Source organism: Nipponia nippon, unplaced genomic scaffold (assembly GCF_047370975.1).
Source record: "Nipponia nippon isolate SJK-2023a ecotype South Korea unplaced genomic scaffold, ASM4737097v1 scaffold_4, whole genome shotgun sequence".
NCBI classification, from domain to species: domain Eukaryota; kingdom Metazoa; phylum Chordata; class Aves; order Pelecaniformes; family Threskiornithidae; genus Nipponia; species Nipponia nippon.
In genome coordinates, this window is record NW_028262358.1 from 21,836,861 (window position 1) to 21,855,890 (window position 19,030).

The window sequence follows — 19,030 nt, forward strand, 5'->3', positions numbered from 1 at the left end:
GAACAGATAGATGAGGCTGTGAAAATTCTTTTAAATCTAAAAGCAGAGTATAAACAAAAGACAGGTCAAGAGTACAAGCCTGGAAATCCACCTTCAGCTCCTCCTTGTGTACCTTCTACTACACTTCCATCTTCTGTATGCTGCAGTAACTTGGCACCCTGTAGCTTAGTGGATGGCAAAGCACTTTATGATAACGTAGCTGAACAAGGGGAAGTGGTACGCAGACTCAAAGCAGAGAACGCTTCCAAGGTATAATAGTAAATAGAGAGTAAGCGATTGTAATTCTTACCACATTTTGCCACTGGGGGGAAATCTTTCACCAAGTAATGATCAAACAGTGTACTAAACTCCCTTATGTCTGGGTCATAGCTTAGCCATCAAACTTGCATGGTCTGATAATGCCACACAAGGCTACTCTGATGCTGGGTACTTTCTTGACTCTGAGATACAAATTCTAAATTTGACTGGTGTAGAAAGTCAAACTTAACCTCTTGCATCTAGATGAATATGCACAAGCATAGCAGATGGCAACCTTGAAGAAGTTTTTAATGTATTTTGCTTTTTCTTGCTGTATTTGGGACAAGTGAAGGTAAAAGTATCTAGTGTCCTGCAACAAAAGCAAGACTTTTCAAAACTTGACTAATTCAGTGATAGTTGTGGAAAAGAACATGAGAAAAACCTATATGTTTTCAGGAGCTGCTGTTTTTTTCCGCCCATATTTCTACCTTGCAGAATTGGTTTTGGTGCTGGGTTGGGTTTGTTTGTTGGTTTTTTGTTTGTTTGGTTTTTTATTTTGAAAAAGCCCTTTTCTAAAACAGTTTATTGTATTTTTCAGTGTAGATTCTGCTATTAACAGGTTGTAGCTGGCCAGGTGAGCTAGGGGAACATTCTGGTACTATGCAACAGCTCTCAAACATGCTCCCATTGCTTGGGGGAGAGCTATTATTTGAGTCCTCCCCTAATTATAAAACACTGCTTATTGCTAGATGGAAATTTTATTTTATTAGCCTGAAAAATCAATGCTTCTTGTCAATTCTGTCTTTAATTCTCACCAGTACATCTTGCTATTTGTCCTCCATATAGGATGAAATAGATGAAGCAGTAAAACTCCTTCTTTCTCTAAAAGCTGACTACAAGGAAAAGACTGGGCAGGAGTACAAGCCAGGACATCCACCAGTAGCTCAAGGTGCTTTGCCCCAGGCATCAAGCACAGTACCCAGTGGTCCAGACACACCGGAAGCGAAAGCCCTGTTTAGCAAAGTAGCTCTTCAAGGAGATGAAGTTAGGAAATTGAAATCAGAAAAAGCAGAAAAGGTAAAAACATACTGAAATATAAAAATGTAATATATATGTGTTTAAATCTAAAAATCTATTTTAAATTCAGTGTGATTATGGGAATTAGAAATATACATTTAGAATAGACGGCATTTGAATTTTGAGATCTGAAACATACTTTTAAAATTATTCCTGTCAGATATGGTCCTTAAAATGTTAACGCATTTAAGTATTGGCTTTTGTAGATCTTTCCCCCAACACTGTGTGGATGTCCACAATACCATACATAGATCCATTTTATTTTTTTGATAGAGCTCAGATAGGCTGGGGGAGGAGTGGCTGGAGAGCTGCCTGGCGGAAAAGGCCCTGGGGGTGTTGGTTGACAGCCGCCTGAACATGAGCCAGCAGTGTGCCCAGGTGGCCAAGAGGGCCAATGGCATCCTGGCCTGTATCAAGAATAGTGTAGCCAGCAGGACCAGGGAGGTGATAGTGCCCCTGTACTCGGCACTGGTGAGGCCGCACCTCGAGTACTGTGTTCAGTTTTGGGCCCCTCCTTACAAGAGGGACATTGAGGTGCTGGAGCGTGTCCAGATGAGGGCAACGAAGCTGGTGAAGGGTCTAGAGCACAAGTCTTATGAGGAGCGGCTGAGGGAGCTGGGGTTGTCTAGCCTGGAGAAGAGGAGGCTGAGGGGAGACCTTCTTGCTCTCTACAACTACCTGAAAGGAGGTTGTAGCGAGGTGGGGGTTGGTCTCTTCTCCCAAGTAACAAGCGATAGGACAAGAGGAAATGGCCTCAAGCTGCGCCAGGGGAGATTTAGGTTAGATATTAGGAAATACTTCTTCACTGAAAGGGTGGTCAAGCATTGGAACAGGCTGCCCAGGGAAGTGGTTGAGTCTCCATCCCTGGAGGTATTTAAAGAACGGATAGATACGGTGCTTGAAGACATGGTATAGATGGACTTGGCAGTGCTAGGTTAACGGTCGGACTCGATGATCTTAAGGGTCTTTTCCAACCTTGACGATTCTATGATTCTATGATTTTATTCCTGTGATTTCTGTATGAATTTATCTTTATTTTTTTGTTCTTCAAGGAAAAGATAGATGCAGCTGTTAAGGAACTTCTTCAGTTGAAGGCCCAGTATAAGTCTGTTGCAGGAGTTGACTATAAACCAGTTTCTGCTAGTGGCACTGATGACAAAGACAAGAAGAAAAAAGAGAAAGAGAACAAGTCTGAAAAGCAGAGTAAGCAACAGAAGCAAAATGATGGCCCAAAAAAAGAACCTTTGCAAGGACAGAGTGGTAATGAACTTGCCTCAAATGGATCAGGAGAGGGTCAAGGCCCTAAGAAACAAACCAGGTAAAGATGTGGTCTTTAATCTATTTGCTAGAAACCTCAACTGTCTACCTCTGTTCAGAGTTAGAGTTTTTTGGGTTTTTCATTTCACTCGAAAGTGTGGACATTTGCAAAATAACTGTGTTCATTTTCATATTTAGGATCAAGCCAAAAGCAAGTTACCAATATTCATTTAGTGTCAATTGTACCTCAGCATCCTACTGAGGAAAATTCTGCCTAGCCTGTAAAAAGCATAAAGCAGTGTGCACACTCTCTTACTGTGGGTACTGTTACTGTCATTGAGAACTTGCAATGCTTCTTTATTTGCTTCTGCAAATGTACTGCTATATCTTGCTCAGTATAAACCCCTTATGCTTATTTCATTGTACCAGGGTTTCCAAAATATTTACTGCAATGTTATGGTTTAACCCCAGCTGGCGACTGAGCACAGCACAGCCGCTTGCTCACTCCCTGCCCCTGGTGGGATATGGGGGAGAGAACTGAAAGAGTAAAAGTGAGAAGACTCATGGGTTGAGATAAGAACAGTTTAATAATTGAAATAAAATAAAATAGTAGTAATAATAATAAAAGAATATACAAAGCAAGTGGTGCGCGATGCAGGTGCTCACCACCCGCTGACCAATGCCCAGCCAGTTCCCAAGCAGCGGCCCTCCGGCCAGCTTTCCCCTAGTTTGTATACTGAGCACGATGTCATATGATATGGAATATCCCTTTGGCCATTCTGGGTCAGCTGTCCTGGCTGTGCTCCCTCCCAGTTTCTTGTGCATCTCCAGCCCTCTCAGTTGGTAGAGCATGAGAAGCTGAAAAGTCCTTGATTTAGTGTAAGCACTACTTAGCAACAACTAAAACATCAGTGTGTTACCAACATTATTCTCATGCTAAATCCAAAACACAGCACCATACCAGCTACTAGGAAGAAAATTATCCCAGCTTCAACCAGGATATGCGAGTACCATAAGAAGTATGTAGCCCAACCCAGAGCAAGGCAGTGCTGTTGTTGATGGTGGAACTCCCCAGTGATGACTGCTGTGCATCACCTCTCCTGCTCCCACCCTGAAAGTTTAGAAGTCTTTCCACAGCATGTATCATGCAGCACAATTTATTTCCTGTTTCAGATACATAGATCGCACGTTAGAGACAGAGGTGTGGCTAGTTTGTGTAGAAATTATGCCAGAAAAATGCATTTTTCACCCTTAAAACTTCTCTGTTTGTAGAGATATAAAAACTTGACTTTTATCTACTGTCATTTGAGTCGGATGAGTTTAGCCTTCTTTAGAATCTTGGAGTTTTACTAGTTATCTTTATTTTGGTGGTAGGATCAGTTTTCTGTCTTGAACAGTGTGACTGACATTCACATCCATGGTGAATTCAAGTTGCGTATGTTTCCTGAAATTGTAGCTACCAGCTAGGTAACAAATTTTTAAAATGAAGAGTAAGACAGCTTACACACAAGTCTGGTTAGTCTTAGGTTCTTATTGGAGGTGCTTGGTTTTTTAATGCATCATTATGAGGTTCTTTGATGCAACATGAGAATTAGAAGGGTTCAAACAGTGGAAAAGAAACTGAGCTGTTTTTATGAAACACTCTCTTTAGCCAAGGTAAGGAAATGCTAGCAATTCCTACTAGCCAATACATACTGAACTCTCAGAAAAAAATTTGGGAAAAGCTAGCTTTCTGAAGTAAAATTAAAACATTCTGTTCCATGCCCCACTTTTTCTGCTGTCCCTCCCCCTTGCCCCCCCAAGAAAAAAAAAGAAAAAAAGGTTAGGATAAATTTCACTGCTAAATGCTGTACAGCACAAATCTGGTTCTTTTCTAATGTTGTAGGCTGGGTCTAGAAGCTAAAAAAGAAGAAAATCTTGCAGACTGGTTCTCTCAGGTAAGTGCACATCAGCTTGAATTAAAGATTTATTTTGTTCTCATATAAATCAAAATCTGTTTTGGATTTACATCTTATCTTGTATTTCTGTTTTTTGTGTTTGGTTTTTTTTTTTTGATACAAAACAAAGTACTTGCTCTTTCTATTTCTTACATTGCTATCAGGGTTGAAAATAGAAGTGCCTGGATTGAAGAGCTGAATAAATTTAGGAAGCTGTATAAAGGATGAGCATCAACCATTTCACCCTCCCATATATATATATGTATGAATTCGTCTTTCATTAAGAGTGCAAAACTTCAGTCAAGTGATAGGAATTTCACAGGCTTGGGAATTTTATTTCACCTCAAAATGATGTATAACAAAAGTTAGTATCTGTTGTTACGCAATGAGTTTGCTGGCTCCGGAGGTTCAAAACAACGAGAGTAGGGATGATTGGTTTAGATTAGCCTACTTATGAAAGATTGCAAATGGATATCAGTGGTGTACATTGCCTCTCACTAGTATAATTTTTCATATACCCTAAGGAATAAAAATCTTCTCTGACATGAGCTAGAGACATTTCTTAGAAAAGTGCAGTTTGTTGGTACCTGGAAATTAGCTATTGTCTCTTACTTGGATTCATGGAATTCAATTTAAGTGTTTACATTATTCAAATCTATTATTAAATTTAATGTTCCTGCTTAACTTTCTCTAATTATGGGTAACAAAAGCGATCTCAAAGCATATCTTTGCTAACTTTTTGAGCATAAAGACTTTTAAATAGGAGACTTCTTGAATTGCATGCCACATGCTTGAATTACTGAATGTTCTTTGTGTATGAAATTGAAACTTCAATATCTAAATAATCTTTTGAAAGGTGATCACAAAATCAGAGATGATTGAATACTATGATGTGAGTGGCTGTTATGTTCTTCGTCCTTGGGCTTATGCTATTTGGGAAGCTATCAAGAACTTCTTCGACGCAGAGATCAAGAAACTTGGAGTGGAAAACTGTTACTTCCCCATGTTTGTGTCCCAGGCTGCCCTAGAGAAAGAGAAGACTCATATTGCTGACTTCGCTCCTGAGGTACACTTCAAAACATTATTTTAATCAGAGTACAAGAAAACCCAACCACTTAGTCTGCAGCTGAGTATGAAAGTCAGGTTTGTTTCAAACTTGTTTTTTTTAATTTTATTTTTTTTTAAATACCCTCCCCCCTTTTTTTTCCCTTCCTTTAGGTTGCTTGGGTCACAAGATCCGGGAAAACAGATCTGGCTGAACCGATTGCTGTACGTCCCACAAGTGAAACAGGTAGACCTTGTTTCATGCAGTTTGGCTGTAAGGAAAACAGTTAGAGGTATAGTGTAGCTGATAGACAAGCATCCCTTTTGAAAAGTGGAAACCCATTCTTCAGAATGTTTTCTATAACTCCTTGTCAAAATTTCCTAAATTTGCTGCTGCTGCTTGTAGCAAATGTCACAACACTATACATTCCCTTAAATGGACTTTTCTAGGAAATGTACACTCTAGAAATTTTTCCATTAATATCCTGAACACTGATTTGCTTTGACTGAAAAACACGTTTGATTGTCTGTTTTATATTGTTTATAAGAAAATTTCTTCATCTCATAATTCACTTCAGTTTTGCATGTACTTTGACTATAGCTGTGAAACTAGCTTTTACTAAAATTTCTTCTGAGTAATTTAAACAAACATTTTAAGACCTAAGACTGGATGAGTTTTTAATTGAATCAGGTATGGTATAGCATCCTGAAATCTCGAGGTCAGTGAATTTTTATTTGTGAACCTAGATGTATTTACATACCCTAAGCCAGTGACTCAAACACAGTGTCATTAGATATTAAGCTTTGGATTGTACTTTGACCAGCGTCAAGCAAGCTCTTTTGCAGAGACACTGGACGAAGTGAAAGTACTCCTTTCAGTGAAAATGTTATGTGTTAAGGCAAAAAATGTGTTTTAAAGAGAATTAAACATAAAAGCATAGTTGTCACGGCAGACAATTTTATGCTTATATGTAGCAAAAAGAAAGGTTTAGCATAAACTGGCTGTGTTGTGCAGAGACCCAAAGCTGCTTTCTTTTTACAGTCATGTATCCTGCCTATGCAAAGTGGGTGCAGTCACACAGGGATCTTCCTATCAAGCTTAATCAGTGGTGCAATGTTGTGGTATGTCTGTACACGATTTCTGAGTAACTGCTGTATCATAAGTAGGACAATTATTCTATGTGGACATGGCATGATGATGCTAATCACAGCACATATTTCATGGCAAAAGTATGAATGTGGTTTATGTGATTTTTTTTTTTCTCACTGTTTTTAATAAAACATACTTTATCAATGTATATTGTTGATTATATTATTTAAGTAGAAATCTGTAAATAGTTGGCTTCTTACCTTTTATTCAGAATTTTCTAATACTTATTTATAAACATTATTTTTAACAATAATTTGACACTTTAGTGTTAACTATGGTGTTCAGTTTTTTTTATTTCCCCCCCTCCAGCGTTGGGAGTTCAAACATCCCCAACCTTTCCTTCGCACTCGTGAGTTCCTTTGGCAAGAGGGTCACACAGCATTTGCAACATATGAAGAAGCAGCAGAGGAGGTAAAAAGCAAATGTGCTGGTGCTTTCTGAAAGAAAGTTACCTTACTCCATAGCAACACAAACAAATCTTTTTACTAGAACCTGGTAGAAATCTGTCTTCTTTTTTGGGAGCTCTCATTAAAAATGCCAAGTATACTAGAACCCATTTTTTTTTTTTTTTCAGATGTAACCTATGTCTGAGTCTTTAGTCTCTTCAAACATTATAGGGAGTTTGAAGAGTGTGATATATAAAGAATGCTTTCCTTAAAAATGATTTTCCTTAAAAATCCTTAAAAATCTGTTTTCCTTAAAAGTCTAAATAATGCGTTCACATGTTAACCACTAGAAATTTTAGCACTTCCTTTCCCCGAAAGACAGATGTTTAATTGAGTATCATGGCCTATCTTTATTTACTTAGCAGATGTTCAAACTTTTAGGTGGAAACTAGAAGTCAGTACAGCCATTGGACTGGCATTTCTGCAGTGACTCTTGTTTTCTGTCATGGTTTATAGTTGTAGCTCTTTGATTCACAGAAAATAACAGCCAAAGTTTAAAGCAATTGAAGAAATCTTGGTTTTTAATCACAATCTTGAGAAACTGTTAAATTTTTTAAGATTTTAGACTCTGGCATATAAAAATCTTTCATGATTTAGCAAGTACTGAGTAATTCTTAAGACAGTATGTTCATCATAGGTGATGCAGATACTTGATCTGTATGCTCAAGTGTATGAAGATCTCCTAGCAATACCTGTTGTGAAAGGAAGGAAGACAGAGAAGGAGAAATTTGCTGGGGGTGATTATACAACCACTGTAGAGGCATTTATATCTGCCAGTGGAAGAGCTATCCAGGTATTTATCTATTAGAAGAATTTTTTTTTTCAGTAAATACAGTAATATGAAAGCCTTAAACTGATGCTTGATAGACTTAACTTTCCATTGAGTAGAATTTTCTGTGTGCAACTATTTCAGGGAGCAACGTCGCATCATCTAGGGCAGAATTTCTCAAAGATGTTTGAAATTGTATTTGAAGATCCCAAGAAACCAGGAGAAAAACAGTTTGCTTATCAAAATTCCTGGGGCATTACAACTCGAACTATTGGTGTAATGACGATGATTCATGGAGATAACATGGGATTGGTGCTCCCACCTCGAGTAGCCTGTGTTCAGGTGTGTAAAAATGCCTTAAACTACCATTTTGTTTCCTTTCCTGTCTTGGAATTCATGAGCATTTCATATTGGGCACCTGGAAGACTTAACATAGGATAGGAGCTGTCTGATTACAGAGCATGCTTTATGAAGTTAATACAAATCATTAGGGTACTTACAGTGGACAAGCTCCCTTTAATAGTCCATCTATTTAAAATAATTGTATCATTTGGATGAAAAGGGAAATGTATCCTTTACTTCTGAGAACTTGAAAGAAGTCACTGGGACATAGGGCCACAATATTGTTTTTCAGTTTTTATAATAACTAGGAGCTAATTTTCTTATAACATAAAGTACATGTCATGTTATATTGCAGGTTGTAATTATACCCTGTGGTATTACAAATTCCCTTTCTGAAGAGGACAAAGAGGCTTTATTGAAGAAATGTAATGAATATCGTAATAGGCTGCTTAGTGTTAATATCCGTGTACGGGCTGATTTAAGAGACAACTATTCACCTGGTTGGAAGTTCAACCACTGGGAACTTAAGGTACGTTTCTTTCCAGGAGGTGTTTCGAAGCATATATGTGGGGTATGTATGAGGCATGTTATGTGTGCCTTGTATTCTGAAGGCAAATATTTTATCTAAATGAAGAATTGCTGCCTGATGATCAGTGATCACTTTCATTAATAAATGAAGAAAAGATGTTTTCTGAGACTTGTTCTGTTTGCTAGGATTTGCTTGTCACTAGCAATTTTTGAACTTCCAAGTCTCCACTTTATGTACCTAGAAAATGAAATTAATAGTACAAATTACTTGCATGTTTAAAAATTTGTACTAATACTTAAGTGTCTCCAGGGTCACAACAGTGGAACAGAGAAGATAAACCTGTACAGCATCAACAAAGAAAAGAACAATTTTTTTTGTTTCAAAATTACCATGTTCCCCTCATATAGTACTTGAGAGGAACAGTTCTGCTTCATCAAATATAAGAGGCTTTTGTAAAACAAAAACAGTGAACAGAATGAAGCAATGGTAATTAGAAATTGAATAATGTATTGGGTGATGTTATGAGATCATATTTTCATTCTGAATTTGAAATTAGTTTCAATATATTACTCTTCAGTGTAAGACCAAAAGGGTTGTCAAGCATTGGAACAGGCTGCCCCAGGAAGCAGTGGAGTCCCCATCCCTGGAGGTAGTTAAAAGATGTGTAGATGTGATGCTTAGGGACATGGTTTAGTGGTGGACTTGGCAGTGTTAAGTTAACGGTTGGACTCAATGATCTTAACGGTCCTTTCCAACCTAAATGATTCTATGATAGAAGCTCCCTGAGTTGTTGAAAGTTCCCATTGTGTCCAAGTTCTCTTCCCTTTGTGTAACCTTATATTTATTTTTTAAATGGAGCTCTAATACCGTGAATCCATGTTGGGAGATTTTTTTTAATAAAATTAGGTTTATCAAGGAGGCACAGCATGGGGTAACCTTGATGTTTTCTTATAAAATCTACTAATGTGTCTAGCATAATACATAAACTGCATCTTCAGGCTAATTGCAGGCAAAGTGCACTCATTTCATTGAGTACTGATTAGAAATTTCATAGGGTAAAAAATACAAGGGTGCTGGAGTAAGAAGTACAAGAAAGAACTGGAAAGTATTTTGCCTTATGTACTTTTCAGCCTGGCATATTTCTGATGTTACCTCCAAAAAGAGTCAAGTCATTGGTACTTGTTTTATAATGTCTGGTATTATTAGTTCCATTGCTCTTTCTTAGGAAGACTTCCTACGTGACCATTAGTCATCCTTCTTTCACTGGAAAGTAGTATTGCAATTAGAAATACTAGATATTTTCCAATGAGTTTTAATTATGGAGACAGCTTTTTTGTATGCCATAAACTTGTTCAGTTTAAATTGTTTGTTAATTACAGTTTTGAATAGCTTTTTATGTAGCTTTGCAGTAGAAGTAGATATTTCGCCCTTCAGACAGGTTTTACTATCTTATTCGTCTTTTTAGCATAAATAAGGGTGGAGGAGGTATAGAGAATCTTTTGGAAGCTGTGAACTTGAAGATATGTAGATGTGTAGAAAGCTTGGGTAAATGTCTTTGCTTCTCCTGTTCACCTGTTGAACACTGTAGAATGTTTTTAGCTTTTAGTTTACCGATTAGATTTCCCTTGGGGGGCGGAGCGGGGAACCCAACACCAAAACGCACTCTCACTTAGTCTCTTCATTTCCCATGAAGGAATGTGTACAGCTTGGGAGACGTGTTAGCAGGATGTAGAGAAAATAAGTTAGACTGAGTAGACTCTTAACTGACTAATAAAGTGGAAACTCTTTTTGTCTGATGGCATATGGGAGATGAGAAATTACACGGTTCTTTTCACCAAAGTTTATGGAGCATAAAAGCTTTACATAAATAAAGCAACTGTTTGTAGTCAAATATTCTATGCAATTAATGTTGATGTTAGGGCTATATTTAACAGAACCTTTGCTATTTGCTGTTCATACAGTCAAAAGTGTTCTGTGAAAATAGAATTAAAAGGTACTATTGGATGAACTAGAACATTAAAATGACTATAGAAGTCTTAATCATTCAGACTTTAAAAATTTGATTTGCACTATCTGGGATAACTGTCTTAGTGTAGTTTCAGTTGTGCTTTAATTGTCTTAGTATTACTTGCGTGTTGGCACAGATGCAGTCTCCAAGCTAGTGAAGCAAGGCTGGAGCAAGGTATCATGCACAAGTGAAGAGAGTGTGGATGGGAAAGACAGAAATGCATAAAAGCAGTGGAATATATGCTGATTTTTTTTCGAAGAAACCTAAATGTGTAAAGTGATTCCATATTAAGACTGGGCTTTAGAACAACAAAAAAAAAGAGAGAGAGAGAGAGAATGAACTCTTCTAAGAATGACTTATTCATTATGAATCCTAACTCTTTTTAATGAAGGGTGTTCCAGTCAGGGTTGAAGTGGGACCACGAGACATGAAGAGCCAACAGTTTGTAGCTGTTAGAAGAGACACAGGACAGAAGCTGACCTTTTCTGAACACGAGGCAGAAGATAGACTGAAGCAGATTTTGGAGGAGATCCACGCTAACCTTTACAACAGGTAAATTGAGAGGTACAGTAAACAGCGGTGCAAATCACAGATGCACTTTTCCTGTCAGAAGAATTTCTCACATTATTGGTTCATCTATGCAGAAAGACAGGTTAGGCCCATCTTTCTGTTTGTGACGTTTCTTTTTTCTGCCTCTGAAACTTGTTCACATACAGTGATAGAAGCTTCCTATTGTGTTCATGAAACGGAATGTTAAAGGTTGTGAACTTCTTTTTAAAAATACTTCTGTGAACTTATGTAAAGTATTAATAAACAAAGACACCATAAATAGCTCATGGGATAATAATGCACAGGATTTGTTCCTGAAGGATGCTTTTGGTAGGGAATTTTGAAAGATACAAAGTTGTCCAAGAAACTTCAGTAGTTGAAGTTCTGTGTTCAGAAGTGTATTTTAAGACCCTGTGTCCTATTGACTTCCGTAGTATTGTTTTCTTATAAGCAATCAAATGCTTTTGGAAATGTTATTTGCACTTACTGCATATGCCAAATCCCTTGCATGTTTGTCATTGCAAATTGTTGTTCGTAAGGACACTGAGAAAGAACATGGTGCTAATCTAGCACCATGGCAGATGAGTTTTCCTACTTTCTTCTGTGGTGATCAAAGTTGCTTACAAGCAGAATACTTTTACCTAGTTAAAGAGCATTTTGCTATTTAGATATAGAACATAATTAAAAAAGAAAAATCTACATCTATAATACTTACCTGTTTCTATCTACAGCTGGTTAGTGTTGAACTAACATGCACAACAGTGTGAATTAACATGGTGAAACGTGCAGCAACCTGCAGAACAGCCCATTGGCAATTAATCAAAATTTTATCTCTTTGAGGGCAGAAGTGGTAGAAAGACGTAACCTGATTAGGAGGATTTGAATGAATATATAGCTTCTCTTCATGTAATTTTCTGTTTTGACTGACTCTGGAAACTTAGTTCATTTGGCCAGTGAGGTTATGTGCATAAATCTGCCTTGACTGAGTTTTTTTTCCCTTTCCTTAGAGCTTCTGAGGACCTAAAAAGTCATATGGTGGTGGCCAATACTATGGAGGACTTTCAAAAAGAGCTTGATTCAGGAAAGGTAAGGAAATTTATGTCATTCTATCCCAGTAAGTACCGTCACACACTTTCTGTCCCTTACAAATAATTAGAGGCTAGAAATTTCAAAGCTTATATATAAATACTGCTGTGGTTTTTATAGAACTCTCCCCTCACAAGCAGATGAATCCTCTCCTGTAGAGCTGCATAAAAATGAATTAGCTTTTCCAAAATTTGTGATAGGCATTGCTTTCTTATTTTGCTAAAATACCATATTTACTAAATACGGTGTTTCAGGCTACCACCATTCGAAATTTAGTCCTATGCTAGAGCTGACAGCCTATCTTGAAGTGACTTACAATGCTGCAGTTTGGTAATTTGCATTTAAAGTGTTACATTTTTGTCAGAAAGTGCTTTTCAGAGAGATTAATGTAAATATTTTATTCAGATTAAGATAAAATCACTGTCAATATTCTAATGCAGACAGTGAAAAATACCAGTCAAATCTCTTAATGGGGTTCAAGTAAGAGTTTAAAGTACATGCTGTTTACGTCAAAGAAGTTTTGCCTTTGTGACCTGAGTAGGAGTCATTGGGTTCATTGAGAATTACTGCAAGTCAGAAACCTCCTTGGGTTGATAGTAAGAATAACCCATAATGTGGATGATTGAGCTCTACTGATCTAGACATCTGTGAAAAATTTGAAGTTCTGGCAAAGTATTTGAAGTTTAGATGGGGGATTAAGTGTTCAGTGGAGAAATGAGCTGCTGCTTCTTTTTCAGAGATCCACTGACAGAAGTTCTTAACCCTGAAATTGTTCATATGTTTAGATTAATGTGTTCAAGTGGTAGGATTCCCGGGATCAATCATTAAGGCTGTGTATTTTATAAAGAGAGATCGGGGGGGTTTGTCTGCCATTTAGATCTACTCTGAAAATTTCAAAATTTCTGATGGAAAATGCACAAGTGACAAGAGTTCATAGTACTTTTGCTAACTACAAAAATAGCTTTAAGTTATTCTTGGTTAGGCTTGACCTTCCATCACACTCTTTTCTTGCATTCTATTGCACTTAAATTCAATTTATAACAAGATTTAAAGGAATAATTATGAACTTTAGAGAAGGGACTGATTTAGCATGCTTATGAAGTTGAGGATATAGAGTTTTTAGACATTCGGTGCGTAGGTGCTAGAATAGTAGTATTGCCTTATTTTCCTCTACAAGACTAAATACAAGCGTGAAGTATTCCGTTTCCAAACAGCTTAGGGTTCTTCCTACTGACTGCAAAGTATCATTTCCTTGGTGCAAGTGTCTCTAAAGCATCTGATGATTCTGGTGGTAGATTTAAAAAACAAAAATGTTTAGTCTTTGCTTAACAAATAATTGTGCTCTGCATAGATGTTCAACTAGTACTACTGCTCTCATATACTGTAATTTCAAGACGTGCCACCACGTATCTTTCACTTCTGAATTAAACAAGCACTCTGACACTATGCTTGACTGTCTTCAAGATAAAGAAACAGTCGAGGAAGACAAACTGTTAAAAAATCTTAAGAGATGCAGTAAACTTGTATGTAAGAATAAACTGAAATGGAGAGTCAAGCTCATTCCAAGAGCAGGAATGGAATGTGAAGCCAATTCTGTATTTGTACATGCAAACGAATTATTATCCTTTAATTTTGATGAAATACTGTAGAACCCCCTTTCTTCTCCTACCGCAGAGGTTCCAAATGATACCCTCTGCTTATGGAAATGGTAAAATGCCTGGTCTTCAATGTCCAACCCTCACTGTCATGTACAGCTAGATTCCAGAGAGGGCCAACAGAATTGAATTATTTGTATTATGTTTAGAACTAATATAATCTAGTTAAACTTGGAAATGTGAACAAATATTTTTACATTCCAAGTTGGATACTTGCACCATTTTGGTACATAGGTTATATAAGTTTATTATAATTGTCATATCTGAATTGAAAAAAAATACGTACGTCATTTTATGACCGTTTCACTCTCTACCTATATCTGTTGTATGGACAAAATTTTATAGCATATGTATTCTGTAATTTCTTGAAATTACACTGTGTTAGCACTGACTGCTGTTTAAGAAGAAAATTTGTAAGCTGACGTACTCCTGCTTAATTCCTCTTGCTGTTTTCCCGTTACTATAATTGCAGTGTAGACTATTAGCTTTTTAAAAATGCAAACTGCTTCCGTCTTCTTTTACATTGCATGCAAAGTTTAGCTGAAACTCTAAGAATAATTGAACAGGTATTTAAACAAAGTTTCTTTTAACTAACAAAAGATTAATGCAAGAACAGTATAGTAGAGTGGTAATAGTTCCTTTTTTCAGTTGCAAGAAAGTGAAGCTATAAAGTGAAGTCTAATAAAGGTGTGTTCCAGTTCAAGGCAAATTGAGAATTTTGCACTAAGAATGTAAATTTGTTGAAAGAAAGCCACAGATCAGCAAACCTTATTCACAGTTTGGATAGAATTAAAATGACTGTGAAGGCTGAAGTTAGTAGCTGTTGTTGCCGTCAGCTATTAGCATCACATGAGTGTTCAAATGTGTGTAGGGGGTGCCTTTTTAACAGTAATCATATTTTTTAGTAGTAAACAGAATTTTCACTGTGAAGGTCCATTAAAAATGAAAAAAATCAGTAAAGTGGAATATAAAACTTGGGAACAGAGATTTGCTACAATAGCTAAGAGTGTATGAGATTATCGTTTCAACTTTACTTTCTCAATTTTCTTCAGTTAAGCTAACTGAAGGAAACAGCAGTAAAATACACACCACTTCCTGCCGCCCCCAAGAAAAATGTGCTGTTGGCGATTCTGTTTTCTTAAAATATGTATGTCCTTGTGTTGTTTGGAAAATATGAAAATCCATAGTCATAGAATTAAAATGGAAACTTTGTTAGGAAAGCACTATGTTGCAGTATGTAAGCAAGCATTTGTTCTGCAGTTTGAAAGATTTAAACTTTTCCTGAAAAACAGACCATTTCAGGAGAAGACAGGATTTATACTTTCCACAGAAGGAAGATACATTGGGTTAAAAAAAAAAAAAAAAAAAAATCAGCACCCTGACTTGATTTAAATGCTGCTTTGGGTTTGTGTAGGTTTTTCCATGCTGCACTATGGAGAGATGACCGTGCTTATCTATTTCTCTGACGAGAAAGAGCTAGTAAAAGTTAATTGTAGCAATTGGAACTTTTGCCACTTTGAGTGTATTTGAGATCTTAAGGTTTAGGAATCTTCCAGAGACAAGGATGATTTTTTTAGATGTATAACTGTGATTTTTTTTTTTTTTTCCCCCCCTCTCCCCACCCTTCCCCCCCCCCCCTTCAGATTGTACAAATCCCTTTTTGTGGGGAAATTGAGTGCGAGGATTGGATCAAGAAGACCACTGCCAGGTAAAATATAACTGAACTGGAGAGTATCTACCAAGATCAAAATCAAAATGTTTCGAGTTTAAAACAGGAATGTAAGATGCCTCTAGATATAACACTGATGTACAGTCCTCACCCTTGACTTGCTGTCCTGCATAATTCAATATATTCACTCCCTTAGTTCTGAAACTTTCAGACTAATTTGTGTGCTTTTGAGATTTTATGTATAATACACTTCATTGCACCTTTAAATAAAAGTATTTATTTATGAATATGCTTTTATTTCAGGGATCAAGACCTTGAGCCTGGCGCCCCGTCCATGGGAGCAAAAAGCCTCTGCATACCTTTTCAGCCTCTCTGTGAACTACAGTGTGGGGCAAGATGTGTCTGCGGCAAAAACCCTGCCAAGTTTTACACCCTATTTGGTCGTAGTTACTAAATTGCTAGGGAAAGCACCTTCTCCTTTATCTGTGAATTGAACTTTTTTTAATAAGACTGAAATAGCCCCCAAACTTAATCAGTTTTGCGACTTTTTAAATGATTCAAAAAACAAAGCCATAAACCATGAACCCTTCCCCAATTATCAGTCTTAGGCTAGCAGTAATTCACAGACTTTTCTGTAAACATCTCTAATAATAAACATGTATTGTGAGCTGTAATATGCTTTGGTTTTTTTTTTTTTTTCTGTGTTGCTCAATGGGGAGGATAGGTATTCTTTGCTTGTATCTTTTTTCTGTTTGGGTGCATATATTTTCTCGTACACTGAGAAAATGTCTGAAAGATTGGCGAGAATGTCATAAACAGTCTACAGTACAGTTTAGTGTGCTGACATAAACTTTATAGATAAAACATCTGCTTTTAATTTTGCCTTCAAATTTTTCAATTTTCAGTACAGACTTGCTGCTAACTTAGCATGGTAAATGCTACCCTTTTTGAAAACTCCATCTGGAGCCAGGTGTTTCAAGGAATATTTTCCCCCCATCATAAAACAAGTTTGAAAGGCTATCTTAGATTAAATGCCACACTGTTAGCAAGATGCAGGTGAATGCCATTTCTTGCAGATATTTTGCAAATATTTTTTCTCTTATCTTATAAACTGGCATTTTATAGCTGTCTCACGGCGATACTGCAATGAGTAATGCAAAGGCAATCTGAAGAGAAGTATTTTCAGTGCTAAGGATTTTAGGCTGTGATTATACCTATAACATGTTCCATAAGCCCCTTTTGCTTTTCCTGCACTTACTATGTGTTGCTTTAGCAGAGAAGGCTGGATGTTGCAGAGTTATGAAATTATTTAAAAAAAAAAATACTACTTCCACTCTGAACATAGGATTGACTTAACAAATTAGAGATAGTCGTGGCACAAAATAACTTTTGGATGACACATGCTTAATTTGTTCCTTGGTTCTCCTGTATGTTTGAAGGCCATCTACGTAAACCCCTTTCCCTGAAAAGAGTTGAATGAAAACTAGGCAATTAAAAAGTTGGACCAGTAAGAGCCTCCCCAAACCCTTCCTGGGACACTACTACGTGGCTGCCTGTTTCCAAAACCCTATTTTTATGTAGAATCCATAGTCTAAAAGTCTTAAGCATACAGGAGACTTGCAGTGCTATTCCCAGTTCTTCGTGTTTCTCTGCTTTTCAAAAGCATGCAAAATGTTTGTTTTTGCCCAGATTCCTGTGGTCAACCTTCCTAGTCAAAATTTTGAATATTCCATTGATCCAGCGGTCTGTCCAGTTTACGACCATGCACCTTGTGATAGTACCCCAGTTTTTCAGAGGAAAATGCAAAAATAATTTTTCAGATCAGCTTGCTCAGAATGCTTGAGCACTTGGAAATTCTCTGTAATATTCCTTGCATGATGATTAGTCCTGAAGGGTTTGCTTCAGTTGCATCTTGAAATCATCTATCTTGCATTCAGCTGTCTAGGTATTTTCTCACCATATAGACAAAGTCCCAGGGGCAGTAATGAGCAAAGGATTTGGGGAATGATATGTCAATGCATGCGTTCATCTCTCATTTTCAGTTGACATACCAGAAGAGTGGCCCTAAGGTCTTTCTATCCTGGTATGCTGTCTCTAACACTGACTGGAATTACACTTTGGGAAAGAGCGTAAGTAGCAATACCAGAGTGATGTTTTCCCAGCCTTAAATGATCGGTAACTAAGAGCGGTCTTCAGAGGTATTGCCTACTGCAGCGCTCTCATGCAGGGGGAAGGGGAGAGGCAGTAACCAGCAGCTTCAATGTCCTCAGGCATGAGAGACAGGAGAGCACCACGATTTTTTGACAGAGCAAAACAGGTTATTAAGAATAGATGAGCACTTTCAGCTCCCATCAAAACACTCTGCAACATCGATATTTTAAAAATGAGATGTGGAAGCTGTTAATAGCGCGGAGCAAAGGAAAGGCAAAACTAAATCAGTCTCTAGTACTGCTGCAACCTTATCAGTTTGAACAAACAGCCAACCTTCAACCAGTTGACTGGATCAAATTCATGAGTAAACATGTTGACAACGCTGTTCTTAGAAATGAGTTGCTCTCAACCTACAAATGAGTTTGTTTGAAGCCAAAGGGTTCACAGAAGCCCAGTTGTTTTTTGTTTTTTTTTTAATTTGGTTGGGTTTTTAATTCTTTTCCCCAGCATGTTTCTTCCTGATCGTAGTAGCGCTTGAAGTGTATGGAACGCGGATGACTCACCTGCAGATCTCTCTGTGGTTATCTTCCACAGAGGAGAAGCTGATGCCTGCCTGGGAGAGACACGTCCATCTCAAGTATCCTTCCACCAGAAGCACAATCTGAACTATCTGTAAAGCATTATAGAAACATCCATACTCTTAATTATATTGGTATAAAAAATTTTCAGAATCTTAATAAATTGTGTCTCTTGGAAAAGGAGCATATGAATCAGAGTAACACTACAGTTGATTAAATGATACTGCTTTGTGTTTACACTAGAACTGCAAATCTCTTAGTGCTCCTTAGTTCTTACAATTCTATACTGATAAATTTGGGTTAAATAGCATAGTAAAGTGGGATGTAGGGGAACTGCCTTAATGTGGTGCTGCTCCTTATTGACAAAATAGAGCACACGAGCATTTTAGCTCTGCTGCAAAGGGAATGCTTCATGTAGCTCGAGCTCATGTTTTGGTAATTGAAACCTTGTGTAAGGCAGGACTTTTGAGAGCTCTGAAGTTTGACCTCGGTCTGTTTCCACTGAAAGGAGAATAACTCTTGAAAAAAATTCTCATTTTTCATGCT

At 37.3% G+C, this 19,030-nt stretch overlaps 1 protein-coding gene across 5 annotated transcripts in view; it reads left to right on the top strand.

The window, feature by feature from the left end:
• Positions 1–16,429, top strand: part of EPRS1 (glutamyl-prolyl-tRNA synthetase 1) — a 45,109-nt gene extending 28,680 nt beyond the window's left edge. For 3 of the 5 annotated variants that reach the window (XM_087776162.1, XM_087776164.1, XM_087776165.1), the window contains 15 exons: positions 1–249; positions 1,084–1,314; positions 2,367–2,632; positions 4,457–4,508; positions 5,365–5,574; positions 5,727–5,799; positions 6,595–6,674; positions 7,012–7,113; positions 7,786–7,941; positions 8,062–8,259; positions 8,615–8,788; positions 11,188–11,348; positions 12,353–12,431; positions 15,730–15,794; positions 16,059–16,429. In XM_087776162.1, coding sequence (XP_087632288.1) covers positions 1–249; positions 1,084–1,314; positions 2,367–2,632; positions 4,457–4,508; positions 5,365–5,574; positions 5,727–5,799; positions 6,595–6,674; positions 7,012–7,113; positions 7,786–7,941; positions 8,062–8,259; positions 8,615–8,788; positions 11,188–11,348; positions 12,353–12,431; positions 15,730–15,794; positions 16,059–16,209 — 2,247 coding nt within the window. In that variant the 3' untranslated portion in view covers positions 16,210–16,429. The remainder of the gene's footprint in view (positions 250–1,083; positions 1,315–2,366; positions 2,633–4,456; positions 4,509–5,364; positions 5,575–5,726; positions 5,800–6,594; positions 6,675–7,011; positions 7,114–7,785; positions 7,942–8,061; positions 8,260–8,614; positions 8,789–11,187; positions 11,349–12,352; positions 12,432–15,729; positions 15,795–16,058) is intronic. The other 2 variants (XM_087776166.1, XM_087776167.1) reach the window with 1 other exon arrangement.
• Positions 16,430–19,030: the final 2,601 nt, after the last annotated feature.